The sequence below is a fragment of the Crotalus tigris genome, unplaced genomic scaffold (assembly GCF_016545835.1).
Source record: "Crotalus tigris isolate CLP2741 ecotype Arizona unplaced genomic scaffold, ASM1654583v1 scf7180000017775.1145084777:2100578, whole genome shotgun sequence".
NCBI lineage: Eukaryota > Metazoa > Chordata > Lepidosauria > Squamata > Viperidae > Crotalus > Crotalus tigris.
The window spans coordinates 86619-113493 of record NW_024096626.1 but is presented as its reverse complement, the minus strand read 5'-3'; the positions used below and the strand labels follow the sequence as shown (position 1 = coordinate 113493).

General features: G+C 35.2%; 1 protein-coding gene across 5 annotated transcripts in view; it reads left to right on the top strand.

The window, feature by feature from the left end:
* The window catches only part of RPGR (retinitis pigmentosa GTPase regulator), a 44317-nt gene extending 20350 nt beyond the window's left edge, over positions 1 to 23967 (top strand). For 3 of the 5 annotated variants that reach the window (XM_039342147.1, XM_039342150.1, XM_039342149.1), the window contains exons 10-14: positions 4296 to 4472; positions 6391 to 6550; positions 6953 to 7059; positions 8128 to 8193; positions 11366 to 13666. In XM_039342147.1, coding sequence (XP_039198081.1) covers positions 4296 to 4472; positions 6391 to 6550; positions 6953 to 7059; positions 8128 to 8193; positions 11366 to 13309 — 2454 coding nt within the window. In that variant the 3' untranslated portion in view covers positions 13310 to 13666. Of the gene's footprint in view, positions 1 to 4295; positions 4473 to 6390; positions 6551 to 6952; positions 7060 to 8127; positions 8194 to 11365; positions 13667 to 19816; positions 19997 to 20275; positions 20486 to 21042; positions 21083 to 21659; positions 21761 to 23469 lie in introns of those variants that run through there. The other 2 variants (XM_039342151.1, XM_039342148.1) reach the window with 2 other exon arrangements.
* Positions 23968 to 26875: the final 2908 nt, after the last annotated feature.

The window sequence follows — 26875 nt, the reverse complement described above, 5'->3', positions numbered from 1 at the left end:
TCTATTCAAGAGAGTCTATTCTATTGGCTTTCAAAAGCCAATAGAATAAAAGGGAATAGAACAGCTAAGGAAAAGGGGAAAAAAATAGCGGACTGCATTGTTTGTCGACCCCCATGAAATGGTCGTTCGACCCCAAATGGGGTCCCGACCCACAGGTTGAGAACCACTGCACTATATTGTCTAAAAAAAATTTCTGTAACAAAATATCCCATACCCGTAAGTTTTAGTCATCTATACCAGCTCCAATCAGATCTTTCAAAAATCTAGCAACCCAACTTTTTGAATTGCAGCCATTAAATATTCCACTAAGGCTGCATGTTACATTTTTATTTAATGATTACACTGGTCTACAAGGAGAAAGCCTCGGAAATGAAAGTAGCAAAATTTTACCAGAATTGGGTCACTAATAAAGTAAAAATATGTCCTGAGTACTAATTGGTTTCCAAGATACAGCTTCAGGTCAAAATTGCATCAAAATAATTCAAAATTACAAGGGGGATATGCAATTATAACTTTTCTGAAAAATGTGATATAGCAATGATAATGGTGCCACACCAATCATTATAAATTTATCTTTTTATTGATACCAATAACGTAACTTTTCATTCATTCATTGGTTTTCCACGTAACATTTTCATGCTTTTTCACTCTGTAAGAGGTTCCACTGTTGTAATCTGGAGCCCAGTAGCTCTGCCTTACTCTTAGGCAATTCCAAATCCCTGACCAGGTCATTTAATTCACTCTGTAAAATTAGATGTGGTTCAGGAGGAGCATACGCTGGGCTAAAGTTTGGGTCCACTAACAGCCCTGGATCAGCTGCATCCTGCTCATTATCTTTATCATCATCTGAGTCTAGAGAGTAGGATTCTGGTGAATCTGGAATTGGCAAGTCCTCACCGTGGGGTACAGGACACAGTGCGGATGGAATGTTTGGATATTCTATGATCCACTTCTTCTTTCTTGAGATCCCTTTTGCAACTGGGGAAACCATGCAAAAATAGCAGTCGCTACTATGATTGGTGGGTTCCCTCCACACCATTGGGACTGTGAAAGGCATGGACTTTTTCTTCTTCTTTAGCCAATAATGCAGATAAGTTGCCCATATAATGCAACAATAATGAAGGGCCCAACTCTTGTCCTGATTCCCTATTTTGCATCCAAAACATAGGTGGTATGCTTTTTTTACCACTGCTGTCATATTACACTTTTGAGGTACAAATGTAACCTCACCACAAATGTAGCAGAAATTATTTGCATAATTTACACAGTTTTGAGGCGTCTTGGCTTCTGAGGGAAAATATCATGCAACTGTTCCTTGGAAATGTTAGACAATGACGCTTTCACAAGACACCAGATGTAACTATATGATGCGTAGATCTGACCAAGAAAAATGTGCCTTGTAATAAACAATAAATTACAGTTGAGTAATAATCGTTAGTCTCAAAGTGAAGATAAATTTATACACTTCCACGTGGTACCATTTTCATTGTTCTAAAATATTTTGTTGAGAAGTTACGAGGCCTCATAATCATTAGAAACCTCCCTCCCTTGTAGGCAAACATACTCGCCTGTGTATAAATCTTTATTGTGAAATATGTTGAAAACTTTAGCCAACCAGCATCTTTACCACCTGTTTTCTAATTTATCTACTCAAAATATGTGAGAATTAACACATTTTATCTTGGAGGTCAATTATTTCCCAAAATTTGTAGATCAGTGTTACTACAAATTCAATAATGCCAGCTAGGTAGTGCTATTTATTTGTTGTGCAATTTGTTCTAATTCCTTAAAACCTGGTCCCAAATAAATTTAAACCTATCACAAAGTTACTATATATGGTAAGACGTTCCCCTAATTTTATATTCTACAGTTGGGAGGTGGGTTTTTTTTATATATATATGAAACCCGTACTAGGAACTTTATGTTCTATAAATCATCTTTAAGTAAAACTCTTGTTTTAAAAAAAGTTTTATTAATTTTTAAGAATTACAGTCTTTAGTGCTTAGTAAACAATATGTTGTATGAGTTCCAATATTTAACATTGACTTCTTCAATATAAATTTGTTCAATACCACACAATCCAGTATTTTTTCTTGATCCTCCTTCATATTTTTTCCATTTTCTCCTCATTACACAGTTACAATTTTTGGTACTATTAATGTATATAGAGTTAAATACAAGCATCTTCATCATATTTTACTAATATACAAATAACAATAATATCAATTCATAAATCAATAATGTCAATTCATTAATCAATATCCTGTTTTTCGTGCTCTTGTTAAGGTTTGATTTCCCATCAGTATTTGAAATCTTTATCAGTTATGATTTTCTTAATATTAATTACATTTATGTAGCTAAAAGTTTTATTCATATCAATCCTCCTCTTATTTTCATATTACCCATATCAAAGAAAAAGAAAAAAATTCTATCTAATTTTAAATCATATCTTTCATTATAAAAGTCTAATTATATATAAGGGTCATCTGTTTTTTTAATCTTATTCAAACAAGTATTTAAACATATACTGCTCCATCTAGAAGGTCAAATCTTCTGGTTTTTTTTAAATCTGACTCTTGCTTTCTTTCTTTGCAAAGTAGCTTTCCATCCCAGGGCTATTAGATTGCCCAGGAATTTTCTTTCTATTTTTGTAAAAATTGCTTGGTATAAAGAAGACAAGTTAAGTAGGATATTTTGGGGGAGAATTCCACCCATTTATATTCCTTAAACAACTCCCAGTTCCTTTCTCCCTCCATTTCTCTTTTCATTCCCTATCTCTCAAGTTGTGATATTTCCCCTAACAGCTCTATATTCCATTTTTTTAAAATAATCTTCCTTGCCATCAGATATATTTTGTAGACCTAAAGGGTAAAAGGTCTTTTGCATTTTCATCGTTATAGCTCAGTCTTGCAGTATTTTGTCTGTATATAGTCGTTTATATTTTCCTTCTTTTAGCTCTTCCATCTCTAAATCCGTTTCCTCTGTTTCGTCTTCTGATTTCTGATTTATTTGTTCATACTTTGTAGGCGTTATCTAGGAACTTTCTAGTTGTAGATTTAATTTGGAGATTGTCTAAATTGTTTTTAGTCTCATTATGATTTCTTTTTATGTCTTCTTTGCATTCAACAATTGTTTGATGAATTAGTTATAGCATAGAATATATTTCTTTCTGAAAGGTGTTTGTTTTTTCTTGAGGCATCATTCCTGGAGATCTTCTAGTACAGGGATGTCAAACTGCCAGCCTGCAGGCCGGACGCATCACCAGGAAACTGTGCCCACCCCATTGCCGGCAATGGGGAAAAAACATCACGAGTTTGACATGTCTGCTCTAGTATCACTAGTCTCAGTAAGAGTAGATCAAAGTTTCCTCTAGTTTTCTGGTCTTTATCCTTTATAATCCAATAGATTCCAAAGTATAGGCTCAATCCTGAAAGCAATATTTTATAGTGATCCTTTGTCTCAAGTATCCAAAAATTGTCAATCAGGCAAGGTTGTAATTCACAATGTTCAAAGTGTTCAAAATGCTCAATCTCTCTGAAAACAGCTCAGAAGTCTCTCCCAGCCAGATGTAGTCCAAGGTCAAATTTTTCTTTCTCTCCCACTGGCTCTTGAAGTTAAAAGTCCAAGCTCAGTAAGTATTTATAATCCAAGAAGGTCTGGATGATAAGTATGCCAAAATATTTTCCTTTATTGCCAGTTGTTCTCCCGAGCTAGGAATCACCAAGCAGCCAGGAAGCAAATTATAGTGCTATGCACAAATCCACCACTAAATATCATTCGAAATCCATTTTCCACTCTTAAAACAAAGGATTGATTTCTTATATTTTGCCTCAATTTTTTTTTAAAGAGAAAATCTTAACAGTTATCTCAGTTCTCAAATTTATCCAAACTGTAGTTTATGTTACTTCCACTTCAGTATTCTATATTTCTGGCCCCCATAAAATTAAAATGCCGCTTCCATTTACATTCGGAGGTTTTTAGCTTCTTGAGAGCCTTTCCCAGGAAATTCAGTTGTAAAATAGTAAAGAAAGAATCAATTTTCTCACCCAGTTCCAAACATGCTGTTTACAATGTATTAATTGGTGCATGATGATGTAGTTTTTTCCCATTTAGTTTTGGGTGTTTGGTAGATCATCTTGGTTCAAATTTCTGTGGAAAAATTATTTTTGTTAATTTTGTATTATGTGTTTTGAGATATTATTAAAAAGTCTAACTCAGGAAAATATTTTTCTGTCAGGGTTATCCACCTGCATGTAGCACTTCTAATAATACAGTCTACTATGCTTATGTTATAGGCTGCTTGTGGTGGTTGTCATATGCTGGTTTTTGCCACCCCAAATCCTAAGAAATCTGATAATATTCATGAGCTAGAAGAAAATGAGCACAATTTTTCTGTTAAAGTGTCCGAAATGGGTGGAGATGCAGACACCTTTCAGCAAACGTTTTCAGCACGTGTGCGACGGAGAGAGAAGGTACACAATAACTGTTCCAAGCAGGCTATTAAAAATTGTGCATGAAAAAGATTTAAAAAAATTAAAAGAATTATTTAAAAGTCTTTTTAAGTTTTGGAACTTTTTATTGAAATGTTTTATCTTCATGATGAATTTTTATTGTAATTCTTGAAATCAAAGGAAAGAATAGGTCTGTAATACTTTTAAGGAATGAATACAAAATGAGATCGGAAACCCTAATTGAAATTAATGGAAGGAAGGGAGATATCTATTTGTTTATTAAATTTATATGCCACCCATCTCCTTGATAGGGCAATCCTGGGCAGTATAAAAGAAATCAATGACAGCACATAAAAAATAATTTTCTTTTTTGTCTTTCTCTAAATAAATAAAGGTTACCGTATATTCCAGTGTATAAGACAACTGGGCATATAAGACGACCCTCAACTTTTGAGAAGATTTTCAGGGTTTAGAAAGTCGTCTTATACGCTGGAAAAAACGGTACAATATTGAATTTCTGTTTATAGATGAGCATAATAGGAGCTCCATTCCTTTGCTATTAGAAAAGTGAGTGTTGCCCACCACTGCTTCCCTAATGCTTCCTGAACTCAGCTGGTATTTTTTCCCCCATATATTTTATTGATTTTTTAAAACATAAATCACTTAATAGTTGGTAAACAGTGTGTTTGCTGGGTTTACATTTGTAAAGAAAAATCATTAACAGTTGGTTTCTGTAATCTGTAATCCACATAGTACATTTAGTTGATTTCCCCTTTTCCCCAAAATGTCTTCTTTGCAAACCTTGAAATAATATAGTTCTTATTATTTTGATAAAATATATTTAATCTTTAACTATTCCATTTAATGTGCCTAGTCATCTAATCCTTTAGGTCTTATTAAAAACATTTTTTTCTTTTTTATACATTATAATTTCCCTAAATTCAGACACATTTAATTATCTAAAACATTTACTTCATCTAGGCCATTTCAGCAGTATTATATTACTTATATCAAGAAATAAAATAAAAGGGGGAGAAAGCATACAGTATTATTTAAGGAATTCATCTCTCTTAGAATGACATATGTATTCAGAATCTTTTCTGTTTCCTTAACCATATTCAAACAAATGTTTCTTTTTTAAATATTCTCTCTGGTAGATCCCATCATCTATTTTCTTAATTTTCACTTTGATCTTTTTCCTTTGCCAGTATCTTTCTTAATCAATTTGATTTGCTGAATCAAAAAGTTTTTCCATATATTCATGACTGCTGCTATATATATAAGAAGTAAATCAAATGTTTCTTTTTTTTTGTAGATGTAATGTCCTTAATTTATATAGCTTACTGTTTTCTACTATTTAATTGCTTTTCCTGAAAAAGAATAAAGTGATGGGCGATGTAGAAAAATGGGATTTTTGAATGCTTTGTCCTGCTGGCTGTGGAATTCTGGGAGTTGAAGTCCACATGCCTTAAAATTGTCAAGATTGAGAAACACTGTGTTAGTGCTTATTTCTGTAAAAAAAATAGGGCTGGCCACTAGGGGGTAGATTGGTTTTAAATTCAGAGAACAGCTACCTGGCGTATAAGACGACCTGGACTTTTGAGAAGATTTTCAGGATTTAGAAAGTCGTCTTATACGCCGGAAAATACGGTACATTGTTTCTAATTTATAAGTTTGAATTTGTACTCCAGGGTACTGTGAACTTGTTAAACCTTGAAATTAAAATTTTAATTATATTAAATCTTAAATATGTAAATTAACTCTGGCTCAGATAATTTAAACATTTCAACCAAAGTTCTAAGGGAATTAAACAGTTTTGATTCCCAGAGCCTGTTCCAAAATCTGAAATGCGGTTAGTATCATTAATTTAATATATTCTGTATATTATTCTTTAAGAATTTAATATAAATGCTGATTTGCTTTCTTCTAATTCTTTCAGAAGGAAAAATCACCAGAACAATGTGGTCGATTGGTGCGAACGCTTCCTCCACTGGGGAAAACATCCCTAAAACCTGCATCAGGTATCATCAGCAGTACTCTTCCACTTGACAGAACTGATAGAAATAAAGAATCTGAATCCATTAGGGATCATGAAACAGGTAAGCTATGTTTTGTTTACAAGTAGTCCTTGACTTACAACCATTCGTTTAAAATTACAATGGCCCTGAAAAAAGTGACTTCTGACTGTTTTTCACACTTATACCGTTGTAGCACCTCCATGGTCACATGATTAAACTTAGGGCACTTGGCAACTGGCATTTACTTATGACAGTAGCAGTGTCCCATGATCATGTGATCACCTTTTATGACTCTCTGACAAACACAATGAAGAAGCCAGATTCACTTAACAACTGTATTACTAATTTAACTAGTGCAGTGATTTAACAACTGTGGCAAGAAAAGTTGTAAAAGGAGGCAAAACTCACTTAACGGAATTATTAACAGGACAAACTCTTTTTCTCCCTAAAGAGTCAAAGTGTATTATATATTTTGTTTTAAAGGAGATAAGAAAGAGGAGAATAGTGATACAGAGGACAGCTCAACAGATAATGATTCAGATGATAATGAAGAAAGAACCCTTGGTGATACTACAGATATCCTAAATATGGTAATGTATTTACTAGTGAATGGTTGAAGAGTCTGCGGGAGAACCTGGAGATACACAAAATAGGAAAATGTGTTTGATTTGTAACAGAACCATTGTGTGCCAGATTTCTGTCTAGCTGTACTGAGTTAACTACTGTTCAACAGAAAAAAAAACTGGAATGCTTTGACTGTTCCTAATATTAAATAACACAAAACATAACCAAGGTAATTTAAAATTAAATTTAAAATTAATTAAATTTTAATTTAAATAAATAAAAAATAAGGATCTGGCATGTATGATACTGATAGATAGTCTTACAGACTGAAAATAGAAGGCATTGTAATGTTTTGTTTAGGTGTGCCAACTTTTCCAGGAAAAAAGTATTAAGCTGGAATGGAAAAATAATCAGAAATGGGGTTTCTGTAGGGAATCAGGCAAGAAATAGTTTTCCCTCTTGAATCAAGGGATTTTGTGACTGATTGTGACTGATAATTATAGTTACAAAATTCTAGATTGAAAGTAATGTTTATTTTATACTAGGAAAAATATTTTTAAAAAGAGATTTGAAAAGTTGCTGTTTAAAATTCGGAATTTTCTTAGATAACATTTTATTACAAGATGTATTTTAGGAACTGAGTAAATTTAATATTTAGAATTAGGAAAGCAATGGGTGATACCTTTCAAAATTACAGAAAAATTAGGCCTTGTTTAGAGGCATAGACTGTTCATATTCTCTAGTTTTAATAATAATAATTTATTAAATTTATATGCTGATCTACTCTACAGACTCGGGGGGGGGGGGTAGGGGAATCGCAGATATGTGAGTTTACATAATCAGTAAAAAAAATACCCTGGTTTCCAATCAGGATATTTTGTGGATGTAATATTCAGTCAAAATATCCATGATGACTGAGCTAAAACAAACATAGTCTGGCATTTAATAGAACTTTTTACTGCATTTCTCTAATTCTGTTTATTTTCTGGTTGTTCAGAAACTGATCTGAGATGTTCCAGTAAAAAAAGCATTTTTCATGTATGTAAAACTTAATTGCTTGCTTTTATTACTACTCAGATAAAAATGTTTTTCAGACCCATGTGATGAGACTAAATCTCAATGACCAACTGGTAGAATTAGCACCAGTTCAAAAACAAAAGGTACAGTTGGATTGTTTATATATTTCATGTTGTTTACTTTTCATGCTTTTGTTCCAGTAGATGAAACCCAGGGAACCACTAAGCCTGCAGGTTGAATGCACTCTCAAAAGTTTTAACAACCTACCCATGGCATTTCAGGTGCAATCCATCTTTCTCATGATCCCTCTTTTCATCTTGCCTTATATCAGGGGTCTTCAGACTTGGCCCTTTTATGACTTGTGGACCAACTCCCAGAATTCCTCAGCCAGAGTGGCTGGCTGAGGAATTCTGGGAGTTGAAGTCCACGTCAGAAAAGGGCCAAGTTTGAAGACCCCTGCCTTATATCATCTTTCCCATCTTTTATCAAGCGTTCAAGAGAAAGTTGGAGAGTAATGGTTTCCTCGTCTTCTTTGACAAACAAGAGAACCAATCCATTCTTCCCTGTGTGCAAAAAAGGTTTTAAGTGACCATCTTTTTCCTCCCTGTATATGTAGGCAATTTTTTTCTCAATCTGATGCATTTACAGGAGATAGGACTTCAGCAGAGGGAGCCTACCAACCCCAAAGTTCTGTACTTTAATTCTACATGTTTGAAATGAATAATTGTTGTACAAAACAAATGATGCGCAATTTTCATTGGCCTCGGGATATTTTTTCTGCATTAAAACCTTCAGATTATTTTCAACAAGCAGTTTGAACCATGCACCTTAATCAATTCAAACAATAAAAACAGTTTTGTTTTTGAAAATATATATTGTAGGATATGATATATGTAGGATATGTCACTGAAAGGATTAAGAACATGCGGTGTCTTCAGTTAATACTGATAAAATTTTAAACTGCCCAGGGCTCAAAGTATTGTTTTACTTAGTTTCATAATGGAAAATACCTTTTTTCAGGGGCAGAGGATGGGGAGGAGAGTAGGTACACACTAATAACTTTTTATGAATCCTAAATCCTAGATCAGTGTCCATAATTAATTATCTTGCAAACATGGAATTCTTCCACTATTTGAAGTCATCTGTGTTGTATTAAAAGAAATATTGCCGAATAGTAATATTTGCATGCCAACTTCTTTATGTACAATAAAAGTAAGTTCTTTTGTGCAGAAAGTGTATATATGCATGCTAGAACAATATAACTGACAAATAAGACAAGTATATTTTAAAAATAAAAATCTGAGAATTGGCAATTGTATCATGTTAATGTAAATGTAATCTGAAGAATAGTAGATTGGAATGTCATATAATCCTGAATTTCACAACTATTTTGTAGATTAACAAATTTAAAGAAGTCTGGAATGTACTTACAAGTAGTTCTCCACTTATGACTGTTTAACAGCTGTTCCATATTATGATTAAAAGGTGCTTTACAGCCCATAAAGTACTTCCGATTGTCATAAAATACCATGTATATGCACACACACACACACACACACACACACACACACACACATATACACACAAAAATGCACATCCTGGAGGCAGGAAAGGTTGCAAGCTTTGGTGCTGCCACCTGCTATAGAGCTGAGATTCCCTCCTGGCAGGCAGCTCTGAAAGCAAAAGGGCTACCGCCAAGGGGAGAAGAATTCCACTGTCACGCTGCAAAAACAAAAGTCAAATCCTAAAGATCTGAGCTCCATTTCAACAGCCCTTCAAAGGAGTTCTCCGTGCATAGAAGGGAGACTCCTGAATAGAATAGAGCTGGAAGGGACCTTGGATGCCTTCTAGTCCAGCCCCCTGCTCAAGCAGGAGAACCTATATCAGTGGTGGCAAACCTATGGCACGGGTACCAGAGGCGGCACTCAGAGCCCTCTCTGTGGGCAACTGCACCATCACCCCAATCCTAGGCCTTCAGCTGGGTTTTATAAAACCTTTTCGCTTTAGGCCTCTACCACTGTGTGAAAAAAAAAAAAAAAGGTTCAATCAGTCAATTTTAACTTCTTGCGGGAAAAAAAATCTTGCAAAGTTGGAATTGATTGATTGAACTTTTTAGTCCCACCCAGTCTGCCATTACCACTGCAACCACGCCCAGCCAATGGGCCACACCCAGCCAATGGGCCACACCCACCCGGCACCCGACGATGCATAAGTGGTTTTTGGGTTGCAGTTTGGGCACTTGGTCTCTAAAAGGTTTTCCATCACTGACCTATACCATCTCAGACAAATGACTGTCTAGCCCAGGGGTAGGCAACCTTGGCTCTTTTATGACTTGTGGACTTCAACTCCCAGAATTCAAGAGCCAGCATGGCTGGCTCAGGAATTCTGGGAGTTGAAGTTCACGAGTCATAAAAGAGCCAAGGTTGCCTACCCCTGTTCTAGCCTCTTTTTAAAAATCTCCAGTGATGGAGCGCCCACAATTTCCTCCAGGGGGCTGTAGGGACAGAGCTAGAATCTTCATGATTTGAACTGTTTCTCCACCCCACAAGAGTTTGTTTCCCCTCTGTGCATGGAAGAGAACATGTGCGTGGACTGCCTACCAGAACAATTCTCTTCCATCCGTGGAGGGGAGACGAACTGTAGCAGGAGTGAAGAAATGGAGCTCAGACCCCAAATACCCTAGCCCACCAGAGCAATTCCCTTCTGTGCATGGATGAAAGCTGAGCTTGGCAGGCAACTCCATTTACTCCATTTAATGACCCAGGAGATCATTTAACAACTGTAATCAAGTGTGCCAGGTTTGCAATCATTCATGAAATAGTCAGGTGGGTGACTTGCTTAATAACCATTTTGCTCAACTGCGGTTCCAATCCCAATTCTGGTTATTAGTTGAGGACCATCTGTAATATGACATGAGGATTATAATAATAAAACTGAAGGTGTTTGGTGAAAAAATACTTCTGTTTGCACAAAAGCACTTATCTTGCCTCCAGGATAGGTCAAATTCTTCATTCCATTATAGTTTCTGGAAGCTGATTTACCCTGCTATGTTGACTCTGTTAATCCACAAAAAGCCTATTATTATAAAGCATAGGAACCCGAAGCAGAGAAAAGAGTGTAAGGGTGTCCAAAGTGGTTCATGCTTTTTTAGATGTTCATGTTATTGTTTTAATTTGTTGCTTTTGCTATATTTAAGCCTCTTCTCCATTCTTTTATTGTCTGCCATTTTCATCTTCTGATGCCTTTTTATTTGCCCTTACTTCGCTCTTAATTCTCTCCTTTTTTTCTTTTTCCCTTGCTTCTCACATGGATTAGAAGAAAAATAAGAATATGAAACTGAAAATTGATGGTAAGGGTGGGTTGAAAGAATCTGATCGTATCCAGTTTCAAGAGAGCTTAGAATCTGGCAGATCATCTTCTCTTTTAGAGTATCTGGCTTCAAAAAGTTTTGAAAAGGATTCTTGCACCAAAAAAAGTAGCTATGAGGCTTTTGTGCAGAAAATTAAGACTCGTAAAAAGTATTCAGGGAGTAAATCTGAACAGATGTCTACTATTGCATTGAATTATGATACCCAAAAAACTGTAAAAGAAGAATTTAAAGTGACAAAAAAGAAAAATATTGACAAACTAAATTCCGGACCAACTCAGCAAGAAGTGCTATGCAGCCATTCTAGTAATGATCAGCTGGAAAAACGACATGAAGATTATCAGAAAAATAAAGTAAAAGCTAAACCTGATCAATATATGCAAGGTAACAACAATAGTGAAAAACAAAAAGAATATAACCACAAAGAAAGAATTATCGAAAAAATAGTAAGAATGCCATCTTCCTTAAGTCAAGAAGCGATGAATAAGTCAGCAACATATGTTTTTGAGATAAACCAATTTAATTTTGAAAATGTGACAGCTACTGAAACAAGTATAGAAGACAGAAATAATAAATGGGAAAGCAATCAAGTTGATTATAAAAAAAATGTTAACAACATGCAAAATGAAAAGAAAAATATGGATGATACATTGGAGAAGGGTACCCAGGAACATGAAGAAAACCCAGAAAAGGAGCAATGCATTGAAGAAGATGAAGTAAGTATGGAAGAGACCGAAAGGGTACATGGCGCACAAGACAAAGAAAGTGACAGTGAAGAAAAATCTGAAGGCATGGTGGATTCTATGATAGACACCAAGAGTGATGAAGGAGAAAGTGAAAATGATGAATCACAATCTGAAACAGAAAGTGAGCAGAATCTGGAGGAAAAGAACTTTCAGATAAGACAAAAGAAAGATGACACAGATAATAAAGTGCAAGAGATAGAGGAAAGGGACCTATATGAAAAAAAACCTAACATCAGGAATGCCCAAATTAAGGGCAAAATGAAAAAAATGGAGAAGGAAAAAGATAATGAAGAAATGGGAGATGAGAAAGAAAACAGAAAAGAGAGAGAAGTAGAAAAGGACAACGAGGAAAATTATGAGGAATGTGAAGATGGAGAGGAAAGTGGTGATGCTATGTCGATAAAGGAGAATAGCGCAGAGGAAGAGGAACCTGAAGAACAGGATCAGGAAGAAACTGAAAGAGAGGAAGAAGGAAAAGAAAAGCAAGAGGGAGAAATTGAAAGAGAAGTAGATGAAGAAAGTGTGGGATGTGAAGAAGAGAAAGATGAGGAAGAGGGAGATCATGAAGAGGTAGAAAATGACCCAGAGATTTATGAAGGGGAAGAAGAACAAAGGGAGGAGGAGGAGGAGGAGGAGGAGAAAGAAGAAGAGGAAGAGATAGCGGAGGAGGAGGAGAAAGAAGAAGAGGAAGAGATAGCAGAGGAGGAGGAGAAAGAAGATGAAGAAGAGGAGAAAGAAGAAGAAGAGGAAAAGAAGGAAGAAGAGGAAGAGGATGAAGAGGAAAAAGAAGAGTTGGACGAAGAGGAAGAGGAGGAGTTGGACAAAGAAGAGGAGGAGGAGGAGACAGAAGAGGAGGAGGAAGAGAAAGAGGAGGAAGAACTGGAGGAGGGGGAGAAGGAACTGGAGGAGGAGGAGGAAGAAGAGGAGGACGAGAAAGAAATTGTTGAGCGTAAAAAGGAAGAAAAAGTAGCCAAAAACTCCAAAGGTCAAAAACAAAAAGAAAATAATGAAAGAAGAAAGCAAAATACAAACAGCAAAATAAAAAACATTAAAGAAAAAAGAACACCGAAACAAGCAGTGAATGGATTTCAGCATACATATGAGTTTTGGAACAATGTTTTACCACATTACTTGACGCTAAAGTAATCTGGAGACTAGAAATAATTTCTACATGAAGATCGTTTTTCAGTTATAGTATAATATCTGTATACTGCATTAATATGTGTGCATGCATGCGTGTGTGTGTGTGTGTATTTTACATATATACACATACAGTATATATGTAAAATCGATAAAACTCATCCCTTGAATCTACTCTTAAACATCTAGAATGAATTTCTTTCCATCTATATAGGATAAATCTCATTAAATCTCCTTGGTCATTAGAGCCAGAATTCTTCATAAAATACCAATTCCCTATTTTGGAGTATAATTCCATATCATATTTACATTTTTAATTCTTATGTTTTCTCTTAACGTATGTAATGACTTTAAATCAAAAAAGAGCTATGTCTACACACACAAACCCAAAATATCCTTTTTGAAAATATTTTTGAAGAGGCCAGTAAATATAGAACAAGATTTTTGGATGAATTAACTTTATCTCTAGATCATAAGAAGAATATTTAACATTTTCCAAAATAGGATATTCCAGTTAAATCATTAAACCTGGAAATTTTATAACTACCTGTCATATAAATTAACATGTCTAGAATAAACATGTAAATTATGGCCTCTTACCTCCATTTCATCATAAAATAGGAAGATAATATAGTGCAGTAGTAACAGGGTTATATAGAACCAGATCCCTTAGTGCTCTTTTTAATGTGTCCTTGCTGTATAATTCCCTCAAACATTTAATCAACTGCATTCACAGCCACTATGCTCTAATGCAGCCTTCCAAGTTGGTGCCTACAAATGTTTTACGTTCAGCAGTGTGAGGGACAAGATGTGCAAAGTGACAGGAGTAGAATAAATATTGCCAGTTAACCTACATAATTCACATCCAATACTAATCCAATATACTGTTGGTTGATGTGAGTTGTTTTAGTAACCTAATATATTGGAAAGCACCAAGATGGGGAGGGTATACTTCAGATATGGGTTACCATTTACTATTATTTACACACACCTTTGTATGTTTGCATTCAGTTAACATAAGGGATTAGTGTTAAAAATCCTTATAAAATAATACTGCTAAACACAGTATAATCAACGTACTTGATGTGATGTGCCTTATGACAATTATAACATACTTTAACAATTGTTGTTATTCTATGCATACATGGCCATAATGAATTTCATTTTGGTTTTACTTGATAATTTATAAAAAAAATGTCTGCTAAGGATTTGACATTTGTAATGTGGAATTTAAATGTGAGTATAGAAGAAAAATAGAATGTATCTGAAAATTTCTGTTCTCAATTTCCTCCTCACATTCAATCCCTAATTATTCCTCAGCAGCACAATTTCAGTTCATTTTAGGTTTGTCTGATAGCAAAACAATTAAATTGGAGGAAATACTGAATATACACATTTTAATATTGCTTTCACATTTTCAAACTGATTCATACGATAAAAATAATTTTATATAAAATTATAAAATGCTTAAAACATATCTAATCAAAGATTGCATTAGTACCTTAAGAATGTGGCCAAAACCTCTGTGAAAGAAAACAAGTAATAATGCAATCAAGAAACACCATCATTCCTCCTTATTCTGTATTTGTCAAAGTGCAACGAGAATATTCTAGGTAGAATATTTTAAGAACGATATTGATAAATTGGATACATTATAAACAGGAGGTTAACCAGGATGACAAGGCTGGAAAGAAACATTTTGGAAGAATGGTTAGAGATGTTAGATAATATTTACCAGAGAGAAGGCTACAGGGAGATGTGACAGCTGATTTCATGTATCCGAATGGGTGTCATCTAGAAAACTTGTCACATAATGTAGGAAGAAACAATAGATTTAAATTAAAAGAAAGTAAATTCTGGTTAAACATCAAGAAAAAAAATCTAACGACAAACACTGTTTGGCAAAGGAATGGAGTGGTGGATCTTCTCTTTCAATGAAGGTATTTACATAGAGGCTGGAGAGTTATGATGTAGTAATGGAATGTTGTTCTGGGCAGTGGTTGGATGAGTTATGGATTTCCATAGTTCCTTCCAAACTTTACGTTCTGTGATTCTAAACAACAAAACTATACTACAGGTAGCCCTCAACTTACAACTGTTCATTTAACAATGGGTTTGAATTAAAAACAGCCTACGAAAAAGCCTGTTATGGCCTGAATTCAAACCTATGACTGCCACCCTATGGTCACCTGATCACAGTTGGATACTTGGCAGCTGGCTCCCATTTACAACCATTTGCAGTATCCTTGGTCATGTGATCATGATTTGCCATTGGTTAAGCTGGATTTGCACTTATGACCATGTGATTTGATTACGACCACGGTGACTTGACTTAAAAAATGATTGTAAAATTGGGTTGAGTCACATAATGACTCTACTTAAAACCGAATGACTTACAATAGAAATTCTGGTCCCTGTTGTGATGTAAGTTGAGGACTACCTGTAGAAAAATTAACACAAAATTAACACAAAAAATTTCTTGATAAATATATGTTGGATAATCACATGCAAATTGTTCTGAAAAAATTCCAAGCAACAGGACATAATTTGTTAGCCTATTGGGCTTTTCATTGTTCAGCAAAAGCACATGGGAATAACATTAGAAATGATATGGTAGCTCTGCAGCTCTTTATACTAGTCTTGTAGAAAGAGACTGAGACCCTACTTTTCACAGATATCTTCCACTGGATAATCTGATACACGGGTGTCAAACGTGTTGAGTCGTATTGTGACTTTTTTTTTGAAATTGTCGGAGCTGGGGTGGGCATGGCCTCCATATGATGCAACCGGCCCGCGGGCTGCCAGTTTAACATCCCTGTGATACTAGAAAGAAAATGGTCAGATGTAAGAAAATACAGTAGGTAGGAGATTGGATGGTTTTCATTCCCTTGCATTGTACCTGCTATGAAATCAGAAAATACATCAAATGCACAGGCAGATTGCACAAGTATACTTTGGGCTACTATTAAAATTGGCGCCTTCATTTTGCCTATACTCAATTTCAAATTGAGTCTATGTTCTAAGACAGTGGTTCTCAACCTTTTTAATGCCACGATCCCCAACCGGTCGTAAGTCGAGGACTACTCAACCGGTAGTAAATCAAGGACTACTCAACTGGTGCAGCACCGTTTGCAGAATGGGACTTTTGGCAGGCTCAGCAGGGCAGAGACAGCCTGGACAATTCCTATTGGCTTTTGAAAGCCAATAGAATTAAGACTCTATTCAAGAGAGTCTATTCTATTGGCTTTCAAAAGCCAATAGAATAAAAGGGAGTAGCACAGCTAAGGAAAAGGGGGAAAAAATGGCAGACTGCGTTTGGCGACCCCCGTGAAATGGTCGTTCGACCCCAAATGAGGTCCCGACCCACAGGTTGAGAACCACTGTTCTAAGACATAAATGTGTCAATTTACCAATACAAATGTTATTTTATAAAATACAGCTTTGCAATTGCTATGAGTTTATGGCCAAATTGCTGGGTATTTTTAAGTGATTGGAAGAGGTCCAAACAAAGTAGTATATTTGTATTTCAGTCTTAGGAATATTTGATTATAAACTGAAGTTATTGTAAACAAAACAAGTTGTATCTCTCTTTTGTCTGTATTAGTACTCTAAGAAAATGTTCAGTTTACCATGTCTTAATGTAATAATTGGAAGTTTTTCCAAAATGTATGCCATTTTATGTTTATAGTTTTTCTACTTTTGTGATATAGAGCTTTTGCATAGATTGAGCACTGATGCTTTTTTGCATTATAGTTGATGGTGATGATGTTATCCATTCGGTTGAGTCTGACACTTGGCAATTCTATGCACCAGGTCTTGCCACATCTTCTAATCTTGCACCATTTCTTTGAATTTTTGCTATGATTTGGCTGTTGTCATCTCTGGTGGCATTATAGCTAAATAATTGTTTATATTAGGACACAGCCTCATTTGTTCTATGAAATGAGGAACATTGGCCACAATGATTTATTCCTCCATTTTCTCAATATTTTGTAAGAATTGCTAATAATAAAATAGCAAAGAAAGCTCTGTTCTGCATTCAAACCAGAGTCTCTTCTGCATCAAAGAAGTAATTACATCTTTAAATAATTTTTGAATTTCAGCTGATGCATACTATGAGCAAATAGTAGGCTCCAAGTTTTTTGTTTTGTTAGTATAGTAAATAAAAGTGGAACTTTATTAAATTTAAGATACCATCATATTAGCATTCATGTCTATCCATAAAATAGTTCATGGTATTTAAATTACCCTTCTGTTTGTTATAATCAATATATTATCTTGCCTTTTATCATCTGGCAAAATGGAAATCTAATCAAGTAAATTGAGTAAGATTTTACACAAGCCAGGAACAGTCTGCGAGGAACAGACAACTATGCTGAGATGTTGAAAGCATTTGAGTGAGCAGGAGAGATTTTGAGTTTATGCTTAAATTAAAGAAATGTTCTAGGGAAGATCATTACCTGCATCATTAATGGATCAACTTGAGATGTTTGCTGTGGGCAAAAATTGAGACTTCTCTTCAGTTGCTGGCATGTTGGAAGGTAACTAAGTTCCTCTAATCTAACAATGTGAAGTTGCGTATATTTTCCCACATCCTTCTCTTACTTTTTATCAAATAGTCTATCCTCTCCTTTTTGAAAAAGAATCTGATTCAGTATAAATGGATTTAAAAGTGTTCAATAGCAAAAAAAGGGGAAGTTGAAATAGTTGATTAGTTTAGGTACTCATCCTTATGTAGATAATGAGCATTTTTCTAATTTTCCAGGACTGTGGAATCTGGAAATGTAATTAAAATTTGAGAAGATGATTAAAAAGACTAAGAGGCCTTTTTACAATTAATTGAGGAGAAAGATTTGATGCTCACTGGGAGTGGGGTGTGTGTGTGAAGATACAATGTACATTGACTTAGAACTTTTGATTGATAATTGTTATTTTGTCATTCTCTAGAGCAGATAAACACAAGTTTTTCTTTATATATTAGACATTGCAACTAAGCTGCAGCTGTTTTGCAAATGTTAATTATCTGTTAAAACATTTCTTCATGTTAATTAATGCCATTGTCTTTAGTAAAATACTGGGTAAAATGACAGAATACAGTTAAAACTGATTTGGGAAAACAGGTATATTCAGAAGTAGAATCAATCTTATTGGCAAGTTTATAAAAGATTGGGAAAATGCCATGTAATAACTGCATATATCAAATACCTCTGTTTTAATTTACTCAGTGTAAAATAAGCTGTTTAAATAATTAATACAGCATTAATCTCAGTGAAACACTAATTTTAAGTCAACATAATGTCAACATAAATTCAAATTTTGTTTTTGAAACTTTTCAAAATATTTTTATGCAATATGAAGAAAATGCTTATGAAAATACGCCAATCTGGATTTCTTGTAAATATGAAATTGTAGTTCAAATTAAATCCATGATATTTCCTGCTGCTCCTGCTTTGGACCTAATTTACAGAGAACTATTATAAATACAAGCCAATTTTACTAATGCAAAGTTTGTTGGATTTTTTTATAATTTAAGATTTTTCTTCATAGAGATCTTTAAATCTATTTCAATAGGTTATTTGTTCAGACTGGTCATATTTCATACAGTACTGAGAATTGAAAGTATTTATTATAATTCCCACTAAGTTTTTTGAGAAATTTGTAATTGAATTCTTCTTCTTCTTCTTCCTCTTCTTCTTCTTCTTCTTCTTCTTCTTCTTCTTCTTCTTCTTCTTCTTCTTCTTCTTCTTCTTCTTCTTCTTCTTCTTCTTCTTCTTCTTCTTCTCCTCCTCCTCCTCCTCCTCCTCCTCCTCCTCCTCCTCCTCCTCCACCTCCTCCTCCTCCTCCTCTTCCTTCTTCTTCTCCTCTTCCTCCTCCTCCTCCTCCTGCCCCACTCTTCCCTTCCCCCTCCCTCTTGACCTCTTCCTTCCTCTCTCCCTCCTCCTCCTCCCCCCTTGCAGGCCTTGCTTATTTTTCCACCATTAGTCACCTAGCTCTCATGATGAAGCTTCAGTGCATGAGAAGAGTGCTGATTTATTGCAGGGCCTGAAGCTGATTAACACTGAAAAATGTTGAGCCCAAGATCATCCAAATGGCTTCCATGCCTAAGAGAGGATTAGAACCCGTCTAATCCCAGTCTAGCATCTTAACCACTATACCATGCTGGCTGCCAAATGAGTTTAATTTATGATTTGCATAATTTAAAAATATGTATTTTTTATGTTTACTACATTTTCAACATTTTAATGAAGTTGCAAAATAAGATACTTAGAAGTAATTTGCATTCTGGGCTAGAATTAATTTAGTTTCTTTTGAGGTCATTGGCTTTGCCAGCTTTCAGTTCAGTTGTTCAGAAGTTCACAGAATTTCTTTATAAACAAAACTGTTCTGGTCTTTAAATCACAAAGTGTAAACTATATTATTTGTTCTGCATTAAATATTGTAATGCAACTATATTAATATAAAGTTTTGTTCATTCTGATGTACACCTAATATCTGTCTTTAAAAAAATTACAGTTTCAACAGTCATCTGATGAGGAAGATAGAAGTGATAGTCATAATACCACAGAAGAACAAGAACAAAAAGAGGAACATCAGCAAAAACAATTTAGTACTGCTGAGAATCCTAAAGAGGGAAAGAGCAGTAAATACTTTGAGAATGAAGAAAATAATCATATGGCTGTAGAAACCATAGAGGTAAATGCTGTGTTCATTTTTAGGAGTAAGTTTTTGGAAAATGAGATGCTATCTATCTCATTATCCACTGTAATGTTAGTTACAGTGTAGAATTGCCAATCTTCCCCACCATTTTGGGGGGTGGTGAGAGAGAAATGAAGCTCTTATTATATCTTTCTAAAAAAAAAATTAAATGATGAATTCTATTTTGCAGTGTCTGACCAATGTGAAAATTCGATGTAGAGATAAAAAGCTTTGATTCATAAACTGATCAATAAAATGTCTATCTTCATATCAAAGGATCAAAAAATATCTGATGAGGAAGCGACTTGTACTAGCAACGATGATGAAAATGAAAAAGACCATAATGAAAATAAAGATTGTGAAAAAGAAGAGAAAGAACCAGGTGCAACAGAATATTATGAAGATCAATCACTTGATGAGGAGGAAGAAAGCAGTCTGTTATGTGAAAATGAAGAAAAGAATCTTACAGATTCAGAAACAACAGAGGTAAATATTTTGTTCATTTTCAGTACGGAATTTCTTTGAAATTATAACAGCTTCTTTTTGGAGAAATAATATAGACCACAGTGTAGGGTATTTTTATCCTTTTACTGCCTGAGAAGATTCATTATACAAAAGTTGCAATTTGTCTTTAAACAAAATTGCTAGTACTTATCTCTAAATCTTCTCACTGTAATCATTTACTTATTTACAGACTTGACTTCCTTATAGAGTTACTGTGCAGCTTGCTTAATGTGTGAAAATTGTATCTTGGTCTGAAGGGTTATTGTAATGAATGCTGTTATCGTTTCTATTTACAAAGGGATAAGTAGCTAAAGTGAATGCAAAGACTACCCAAGAGGTAGTTTGTTAATTATGCCTGGGCCTTAACAGATTTCTGAGTGAAAAATACAAAGATGATAATTGGCAAAATTAGCAAGTGCAATACAGCTTTAAACCAAGCAGGGGATAGTGTGATGGATGTGTTTATGAACTCATGTATAATAAAAAAAAATAATTTTACCAATTCTTGGAAATGTTTTGCTTCTTTTTTTTTCTTTTAGAAAGATAAATCTATTCCAGATAATAGCTCAGTTAAACAAGGTGAGAGACCATTCATTTTTCTCTTTTTAATTTTCATTCTTTCCTTTCTAGAAATATTTATTAGTTCTGTTCAAAGGAGATTATTTCTAGAAGTATTCATAGCTCTTTCCAGATTGATAATGGTTGTATCAGCCTCATCTTGAAGGCTTCTGCTGCTCCAGTTTAATAGCATAGCTTTCAGGTTTTTCTGATACAGTCACAGCAATTGTATTCAGATGGGAAAGTTAGACATATACTGTCAAATGATAGTTCAGGACCTTACTGGAAAGGCTATTTGTGATATTCTTCCTTTTGTTATCTGTTGCTTCTAAGCTTTTAAGCAAATATTTGATATGCCCACTCAATATAAAACCCTTATAAAACCCCTTGGTCATAATTATCTGATGTCCAAGTGAAAAGCAAATCAAAACTAGCAGACTTAAAATCCATATATTAAATGGAAGTTCTTGAGATTTGGATGTACAATATGTACTTTACTAAATAACTAATTAGCTAAATAGTTCACCACTTGAAAATTGTGACTGAAGCAACTTGAACATATTTTAAAATGGTGGCTGATTTATTGTATTATTTTTAGCATGTGAGAATGCTGAGATTTATACAGAGAAAAATCCTTCACAAGCAACTACAGACAATCAAGATAGAACATCTGGAAGACTACTAGATAAGGCAAAAAGGGTAAAATTAAGATATGTTCATTTGCAACAATATCAGATAAGAAAAAAATTATTCCATATTTGACATGCACATCTGGAGCTGCGTAATGATCTATGTACCCAATTTTTTTTGTATATTTCATAGACAAATGAAATATATTTCATATTTTGGGTTATGGTCTACTCAATTTATATTAATTTCAGTAGATTTTTGCTAATGTTCAGTATGTTAATTTGCATTGTTCTTAAACATGGTTGGCTACTCTCCTTGCTATTTTTTATGAACCTGGAATCATTTCAGGTATGCAGAAATAATAACCCATTTTAGGTGTTAGCTATAGGACCGAGAATGCTCCAGATCAGTGTTTCTCAACCTTGACAATTTTAAGGCATGTGGACTTCAATTCCCAGAATTCCACAGCCAGCATTGCTGGCTGTGGAATTCTGGGAGTTGAAGTCCACATGCCTTAAAATTGTCAAGGTTGAGAAACACTGCTCCAGATAGTCCAGTACTTCACTTCATTGACATCACTCAGTGTTAACTGCTACAGATTCTTAGAGTTTAAATTGAAATGCCTGCAAAAATAGAGCCAGATGACTTCTGTGTGAGGACCCCGATAATGTAGTTGATGGAGAAGCTAATGTACATTCAAGTAGATGAATGAGATCTATAGAGGAGTACGGTGATGGCCTTGAAGAAAATAACTAGCAACGATTAATAAAACATGATTTTATCCTGAGAATACAGGAAAGCATAAGAAGGAAATTCAAGACTGCCCCATCTAGACCCTCTTTAGTATAACAAGGAGGCAAAGGAAAATACTCTGCTACTTTTGCAATACTATTTATTTCAGACTGCAGGGGTGGGAGAGCTGTACGTTTAAGTTACAGTGTTCTCTGATTTTTGCTTCCATTATCAGAAGCATGAAGGATAAGTTTTTTCAATAATGTTCTGATTTTCCAATAAAAACATTGAAATTGAAACATGCAGTTTCCATAATACGGTATGAAAAATGTATGCTCTGTTCATGCATGTTTGGAAAAAATTAAATGAACCTGATTATATCACATATGAATTTCGAAGATACTAGGGCCTTTCACAAACTTTTACAAAGTGTTCAAGATTTCCAAAGCCAAGTTATTTCCTAACTTGGGCATTTTTAATGGAAAGAAATTAAAGAATGTAACCAAATTGGAAAACAATAGGATAGGATAATTTAACAATCAAAAGAGCTACAAAAGCTAGTTTGAAAGCAAAGTAAGCTGTGACATAATTCTGTTTATGTTAGCAAAATACTTTGCAGTCTATTTGAACGTTGTAAACAAAACATCTGTTACCAATTATAATGTGGTTGCATAACAGTTTGTTAACAATATTTCATTGGAACTTTAGTCCTTTATCCTACTTCTGTTGGCTTTAGTATTTAAATGGCTAAAATCTGAAATATAGTGCAAGTTTATTTGGAAGTAAATCCTTGGAATTAAATGGAATGTTTTTTAGAACAATGATCCAAATTGCAGATAGATAGATAGATAGATAGATAGATAGATAGATAGATAGATAGATAGATAGATAGATAGATTCTTAATTTATACTATTTCAAAATTAGTATGGATAACATCTTCAGGCTGCCTTATTTTTAACTACTTTATATAGTGTTTTTTATGTTATTCGTTTGTTTCAGGGTTGTTTATTATTATAATATGCTTTGTTTTCTTTTTGTGTTTTAGTTTTCTTTTTTTAAAAGAAGGTCTATGAAGCAGAAAAACGCACATAGCTGTGATGAAAGCAAACTGGAAAACCTACCTCAAAGTGAACAGGATACAGGAAATCAAGCCAATGTATCTGCTGAAACAAGTAAAGATGAAAACCAGAACCATACTGAGAAAAATCAAAGGGGATCACCATCAATATATCAGAACAGAAAGTCCTCCTCTACATGTATAATTCTTTAGTAATGAAAGTATAAGGCTTGTATATATGTGAGGTCTTACAAGCAGATATTGCAGTTTATACATGGAAACAATAATGGCATCTATGTAATGATTACAATATTTTTTTGTAAAATTTAGCATTTGGGGACTGATCTATATTAACTTGGACCAACCTTCCAATATTTATTTGTATTCATAATTTTACTATTGCAGCAATGGGAAATACAATCTTATTGATTTGTTGTGGCCTTAACTTTCAGTGATTTTAATAAAATATATTTTTGTACATCAGAAGTTGGAATAAAGACTATGGTTTTTTTTTCCTAAAAAGATACAACTGTGCATATTGTAATTACTCTTTTGGTTAGAAATAAGCAAAAGAATAACTAATGAAAGTGCTTATTCTTTGTAGTCTTATCTTCAGAAGGAAACGTTTGCAAACAATAAAACCTTAAGATAATTTAGCATATTCTTACTAAAATACTGGATATTAAAGTAACGTGTAAGTAATGTTTTTTATGATCCAATGAAAGTATTTTAATTCTTGCTATCCCATTAACTTGAGCTTGGACTCAATTTTCTGCTCTGTCCCATCATGAATTACTGTATAATAACACTAGCTTGGTTTTTCTGTAATTTGGAAATTTAAAACAGATTACTGGTACTTGCCTTTGAAGGCAATGGTCAAAAGCTCAGGATTCCATTAGTTAGATACAATCTGTTTTGGAACTTTTTCCATTTAAATATATTGCATTGCACAGCCCTAATTTGTATAAGCTAGGCTTGCAAGAGTTTTTTCACATATGGGGGTAACTTCTCAAGATATGGTTCATTTTCTGCCTGATGGCTTCATCTGTTCAAGGCAGAGAGAAATTGTCGAACAAGGATTTTGTGCAAGATGAAACCAGAAATGCTGGCTTCTTCCTGTGCAGGTGCATGTGTGTGTGTGTGCGATAACTCTAAATACTGGAATCCCAGGTGTAGGCATTAAATCAATAAAAATAATAATGAACTCCGGGATATACAAATAGCCTTCTTTATTGCTAAGCTTTCGTCAACTAGCTATTGACATCATCAGAGCAAGGGCTGAAGATTAAGAGAACCCTTACATACACTTGTATGACCATTATAACTGTCAAGTTATAGAATGTATATATGGCATGCCCACAAATCGCTCGCATATAGTCGCAATAATTCCGGGTTCAGTGTAAAAGCCGGCTCTGTTGCATGAGTTGGTCTTAGAGATCGCAATGTTCTTTTACTGTAAGGCTGCTGTGCATGCTCATGCAACAGAGCCAATCTTACAGCGACGGGTAAGAGGGAGCTAAGGCGGGCGGGTTCCTTACATGTCCCATAAGGACATCTGCTTTCTCCCATGGTAGAACCGGATTCACTACAACCACACGTGAGGGAACAAGACAACCATCCTGACTATACATCTCACGAGGAATCTAGCAATCAATGTGCGCCTGCGCACAGCGCAGCAAGACTTACGCATGGATCAGCTGAGGCGGGATTTTTGAATCTCAACCAAAGACCAGCTTTTACATCCAAGCAGAACTATTGCGACTATATGCGAGCGAGTGGGTTGTGGGCATGCCATATATACATTCTATACCTTGACTGTTATAACGGTCATACGTGTATGTATATATATGTGTGTGTATGTATGTATTATGTATGTATATGTATGTATGTATGTATGTATACATTTTAGATTGCCAACAAAGAATAAAGGGAGAACTGGAATAGCTATTTCGAGCTTCTTAACTCTCTTCAGCCAGACATACCCTTCTGAGATTCGAACCTGGGCTGTGTGCATGTTAGGCAGCTATATTAACCTCCAGGCCACAGGCTTTTCTCACTTTGTCAGCTGTATCAGGGAGGGAAGAGATAGAGGGAGGAGATTTACCTTGAGTGTTTTTTGATGCACCCTGTCGGCCCCCAAAAAAAACACAGTGTATATATATGTATATATACACTGTGTGTGTGTGTGTATATGTGTGTGTGTATATGTGTGTGTGTATATGTGTGTGTGTGTGTGTGTGTGTGTGTTGAGAGGTTTTTTGGGATGCGCCCTGTCGGTCCAAATATGGGAAGAAGAAAAAAATTAGCATATATATGTGTGTGTCTGTGTCTGTGGAGATTCTCAGTCATCCAGGTTATAATTTTCTCAAAGGTGCTTTTTCAAATGCAACTGGACTTTTTTTTCCTTGAGGAGGAAGAAAACCTTTTGCTTCTCATTCCAACCTTCATCGCTTCTGGCAGGTCAGGCAGGAGGTTGGGAGCGACTGAAATAAAATATGATCCTTTCAGCCCAGCCACCCATCCTGCCAGAATTAATCCTTCCATCACCCCAGCATCCTGGCAGACCTGATGAAGCTTCTTGGATGAGAAGCGAAATGTCTTTTTCTTCAAGAAAAAAACAGTCCAGTTGCCTTTTGAAAAAGCAACTTTGAGAGAACTGGATCTGGTTTTTCTCCCCTGCCTTATCTAATCGGCATCCTTTTTTTTCCCAGAACGGCCGGCCGCTTAGATACTCTGGAGGTTAAAAGTATGCTTCCAGTGTTGTTCCCCAGTAAAGGTGCCAGAGACAAGCCCACTGTCACATTCTTCTTGTGAACATTCTGGATGGTGCTCTGTTCTTTACAGCCAAGCTCTAGAATGTGCACCTTACTAGAAAGATAATAGAGAGGGATTTAAAAATAAACATTCTGCAACGGTCCCAAGTCTGTCAAAGCAGATCGAGTTGGGGTTTGCAATCTTCTGTTGTCTGCCTAGGCTGTAACCGGCGGAGGGCTGGAAGAGTTGCCGCGGGAGGAGCCCCGAGGCAGGCTGCGCTCGGGCTGCTTTGGGTCGGGGCAGAAGGAGATTTGGCTTCCTATCAACTTTATGGAAGTCTCCAGCCTTTTCTAACCATTTCTCTACAGCTTCTTTTCAGGAATTCAGAAAGAGTCAGCAAGAGAAAGGAGAAAAAAGTGTTTTGGGAACTGCCTGGTGAAAGTTTTATTAAACCTTTGTTTGAAATCTGAAAAAAACGCCGACACTGATAGAGTTAGCTGGAAGCGGGCTACGCGTACCCGCGAAAGGCACCTACGGCGTCTTCCTTCAGTCTCCCTGCAACTCTGTCCTGGGGTGTTGTGGGGGGGGGGTGAAAAGGGAGGGTTCAGAGCGCTTCGCCGGCGGGAAGAGGACGCAGGGG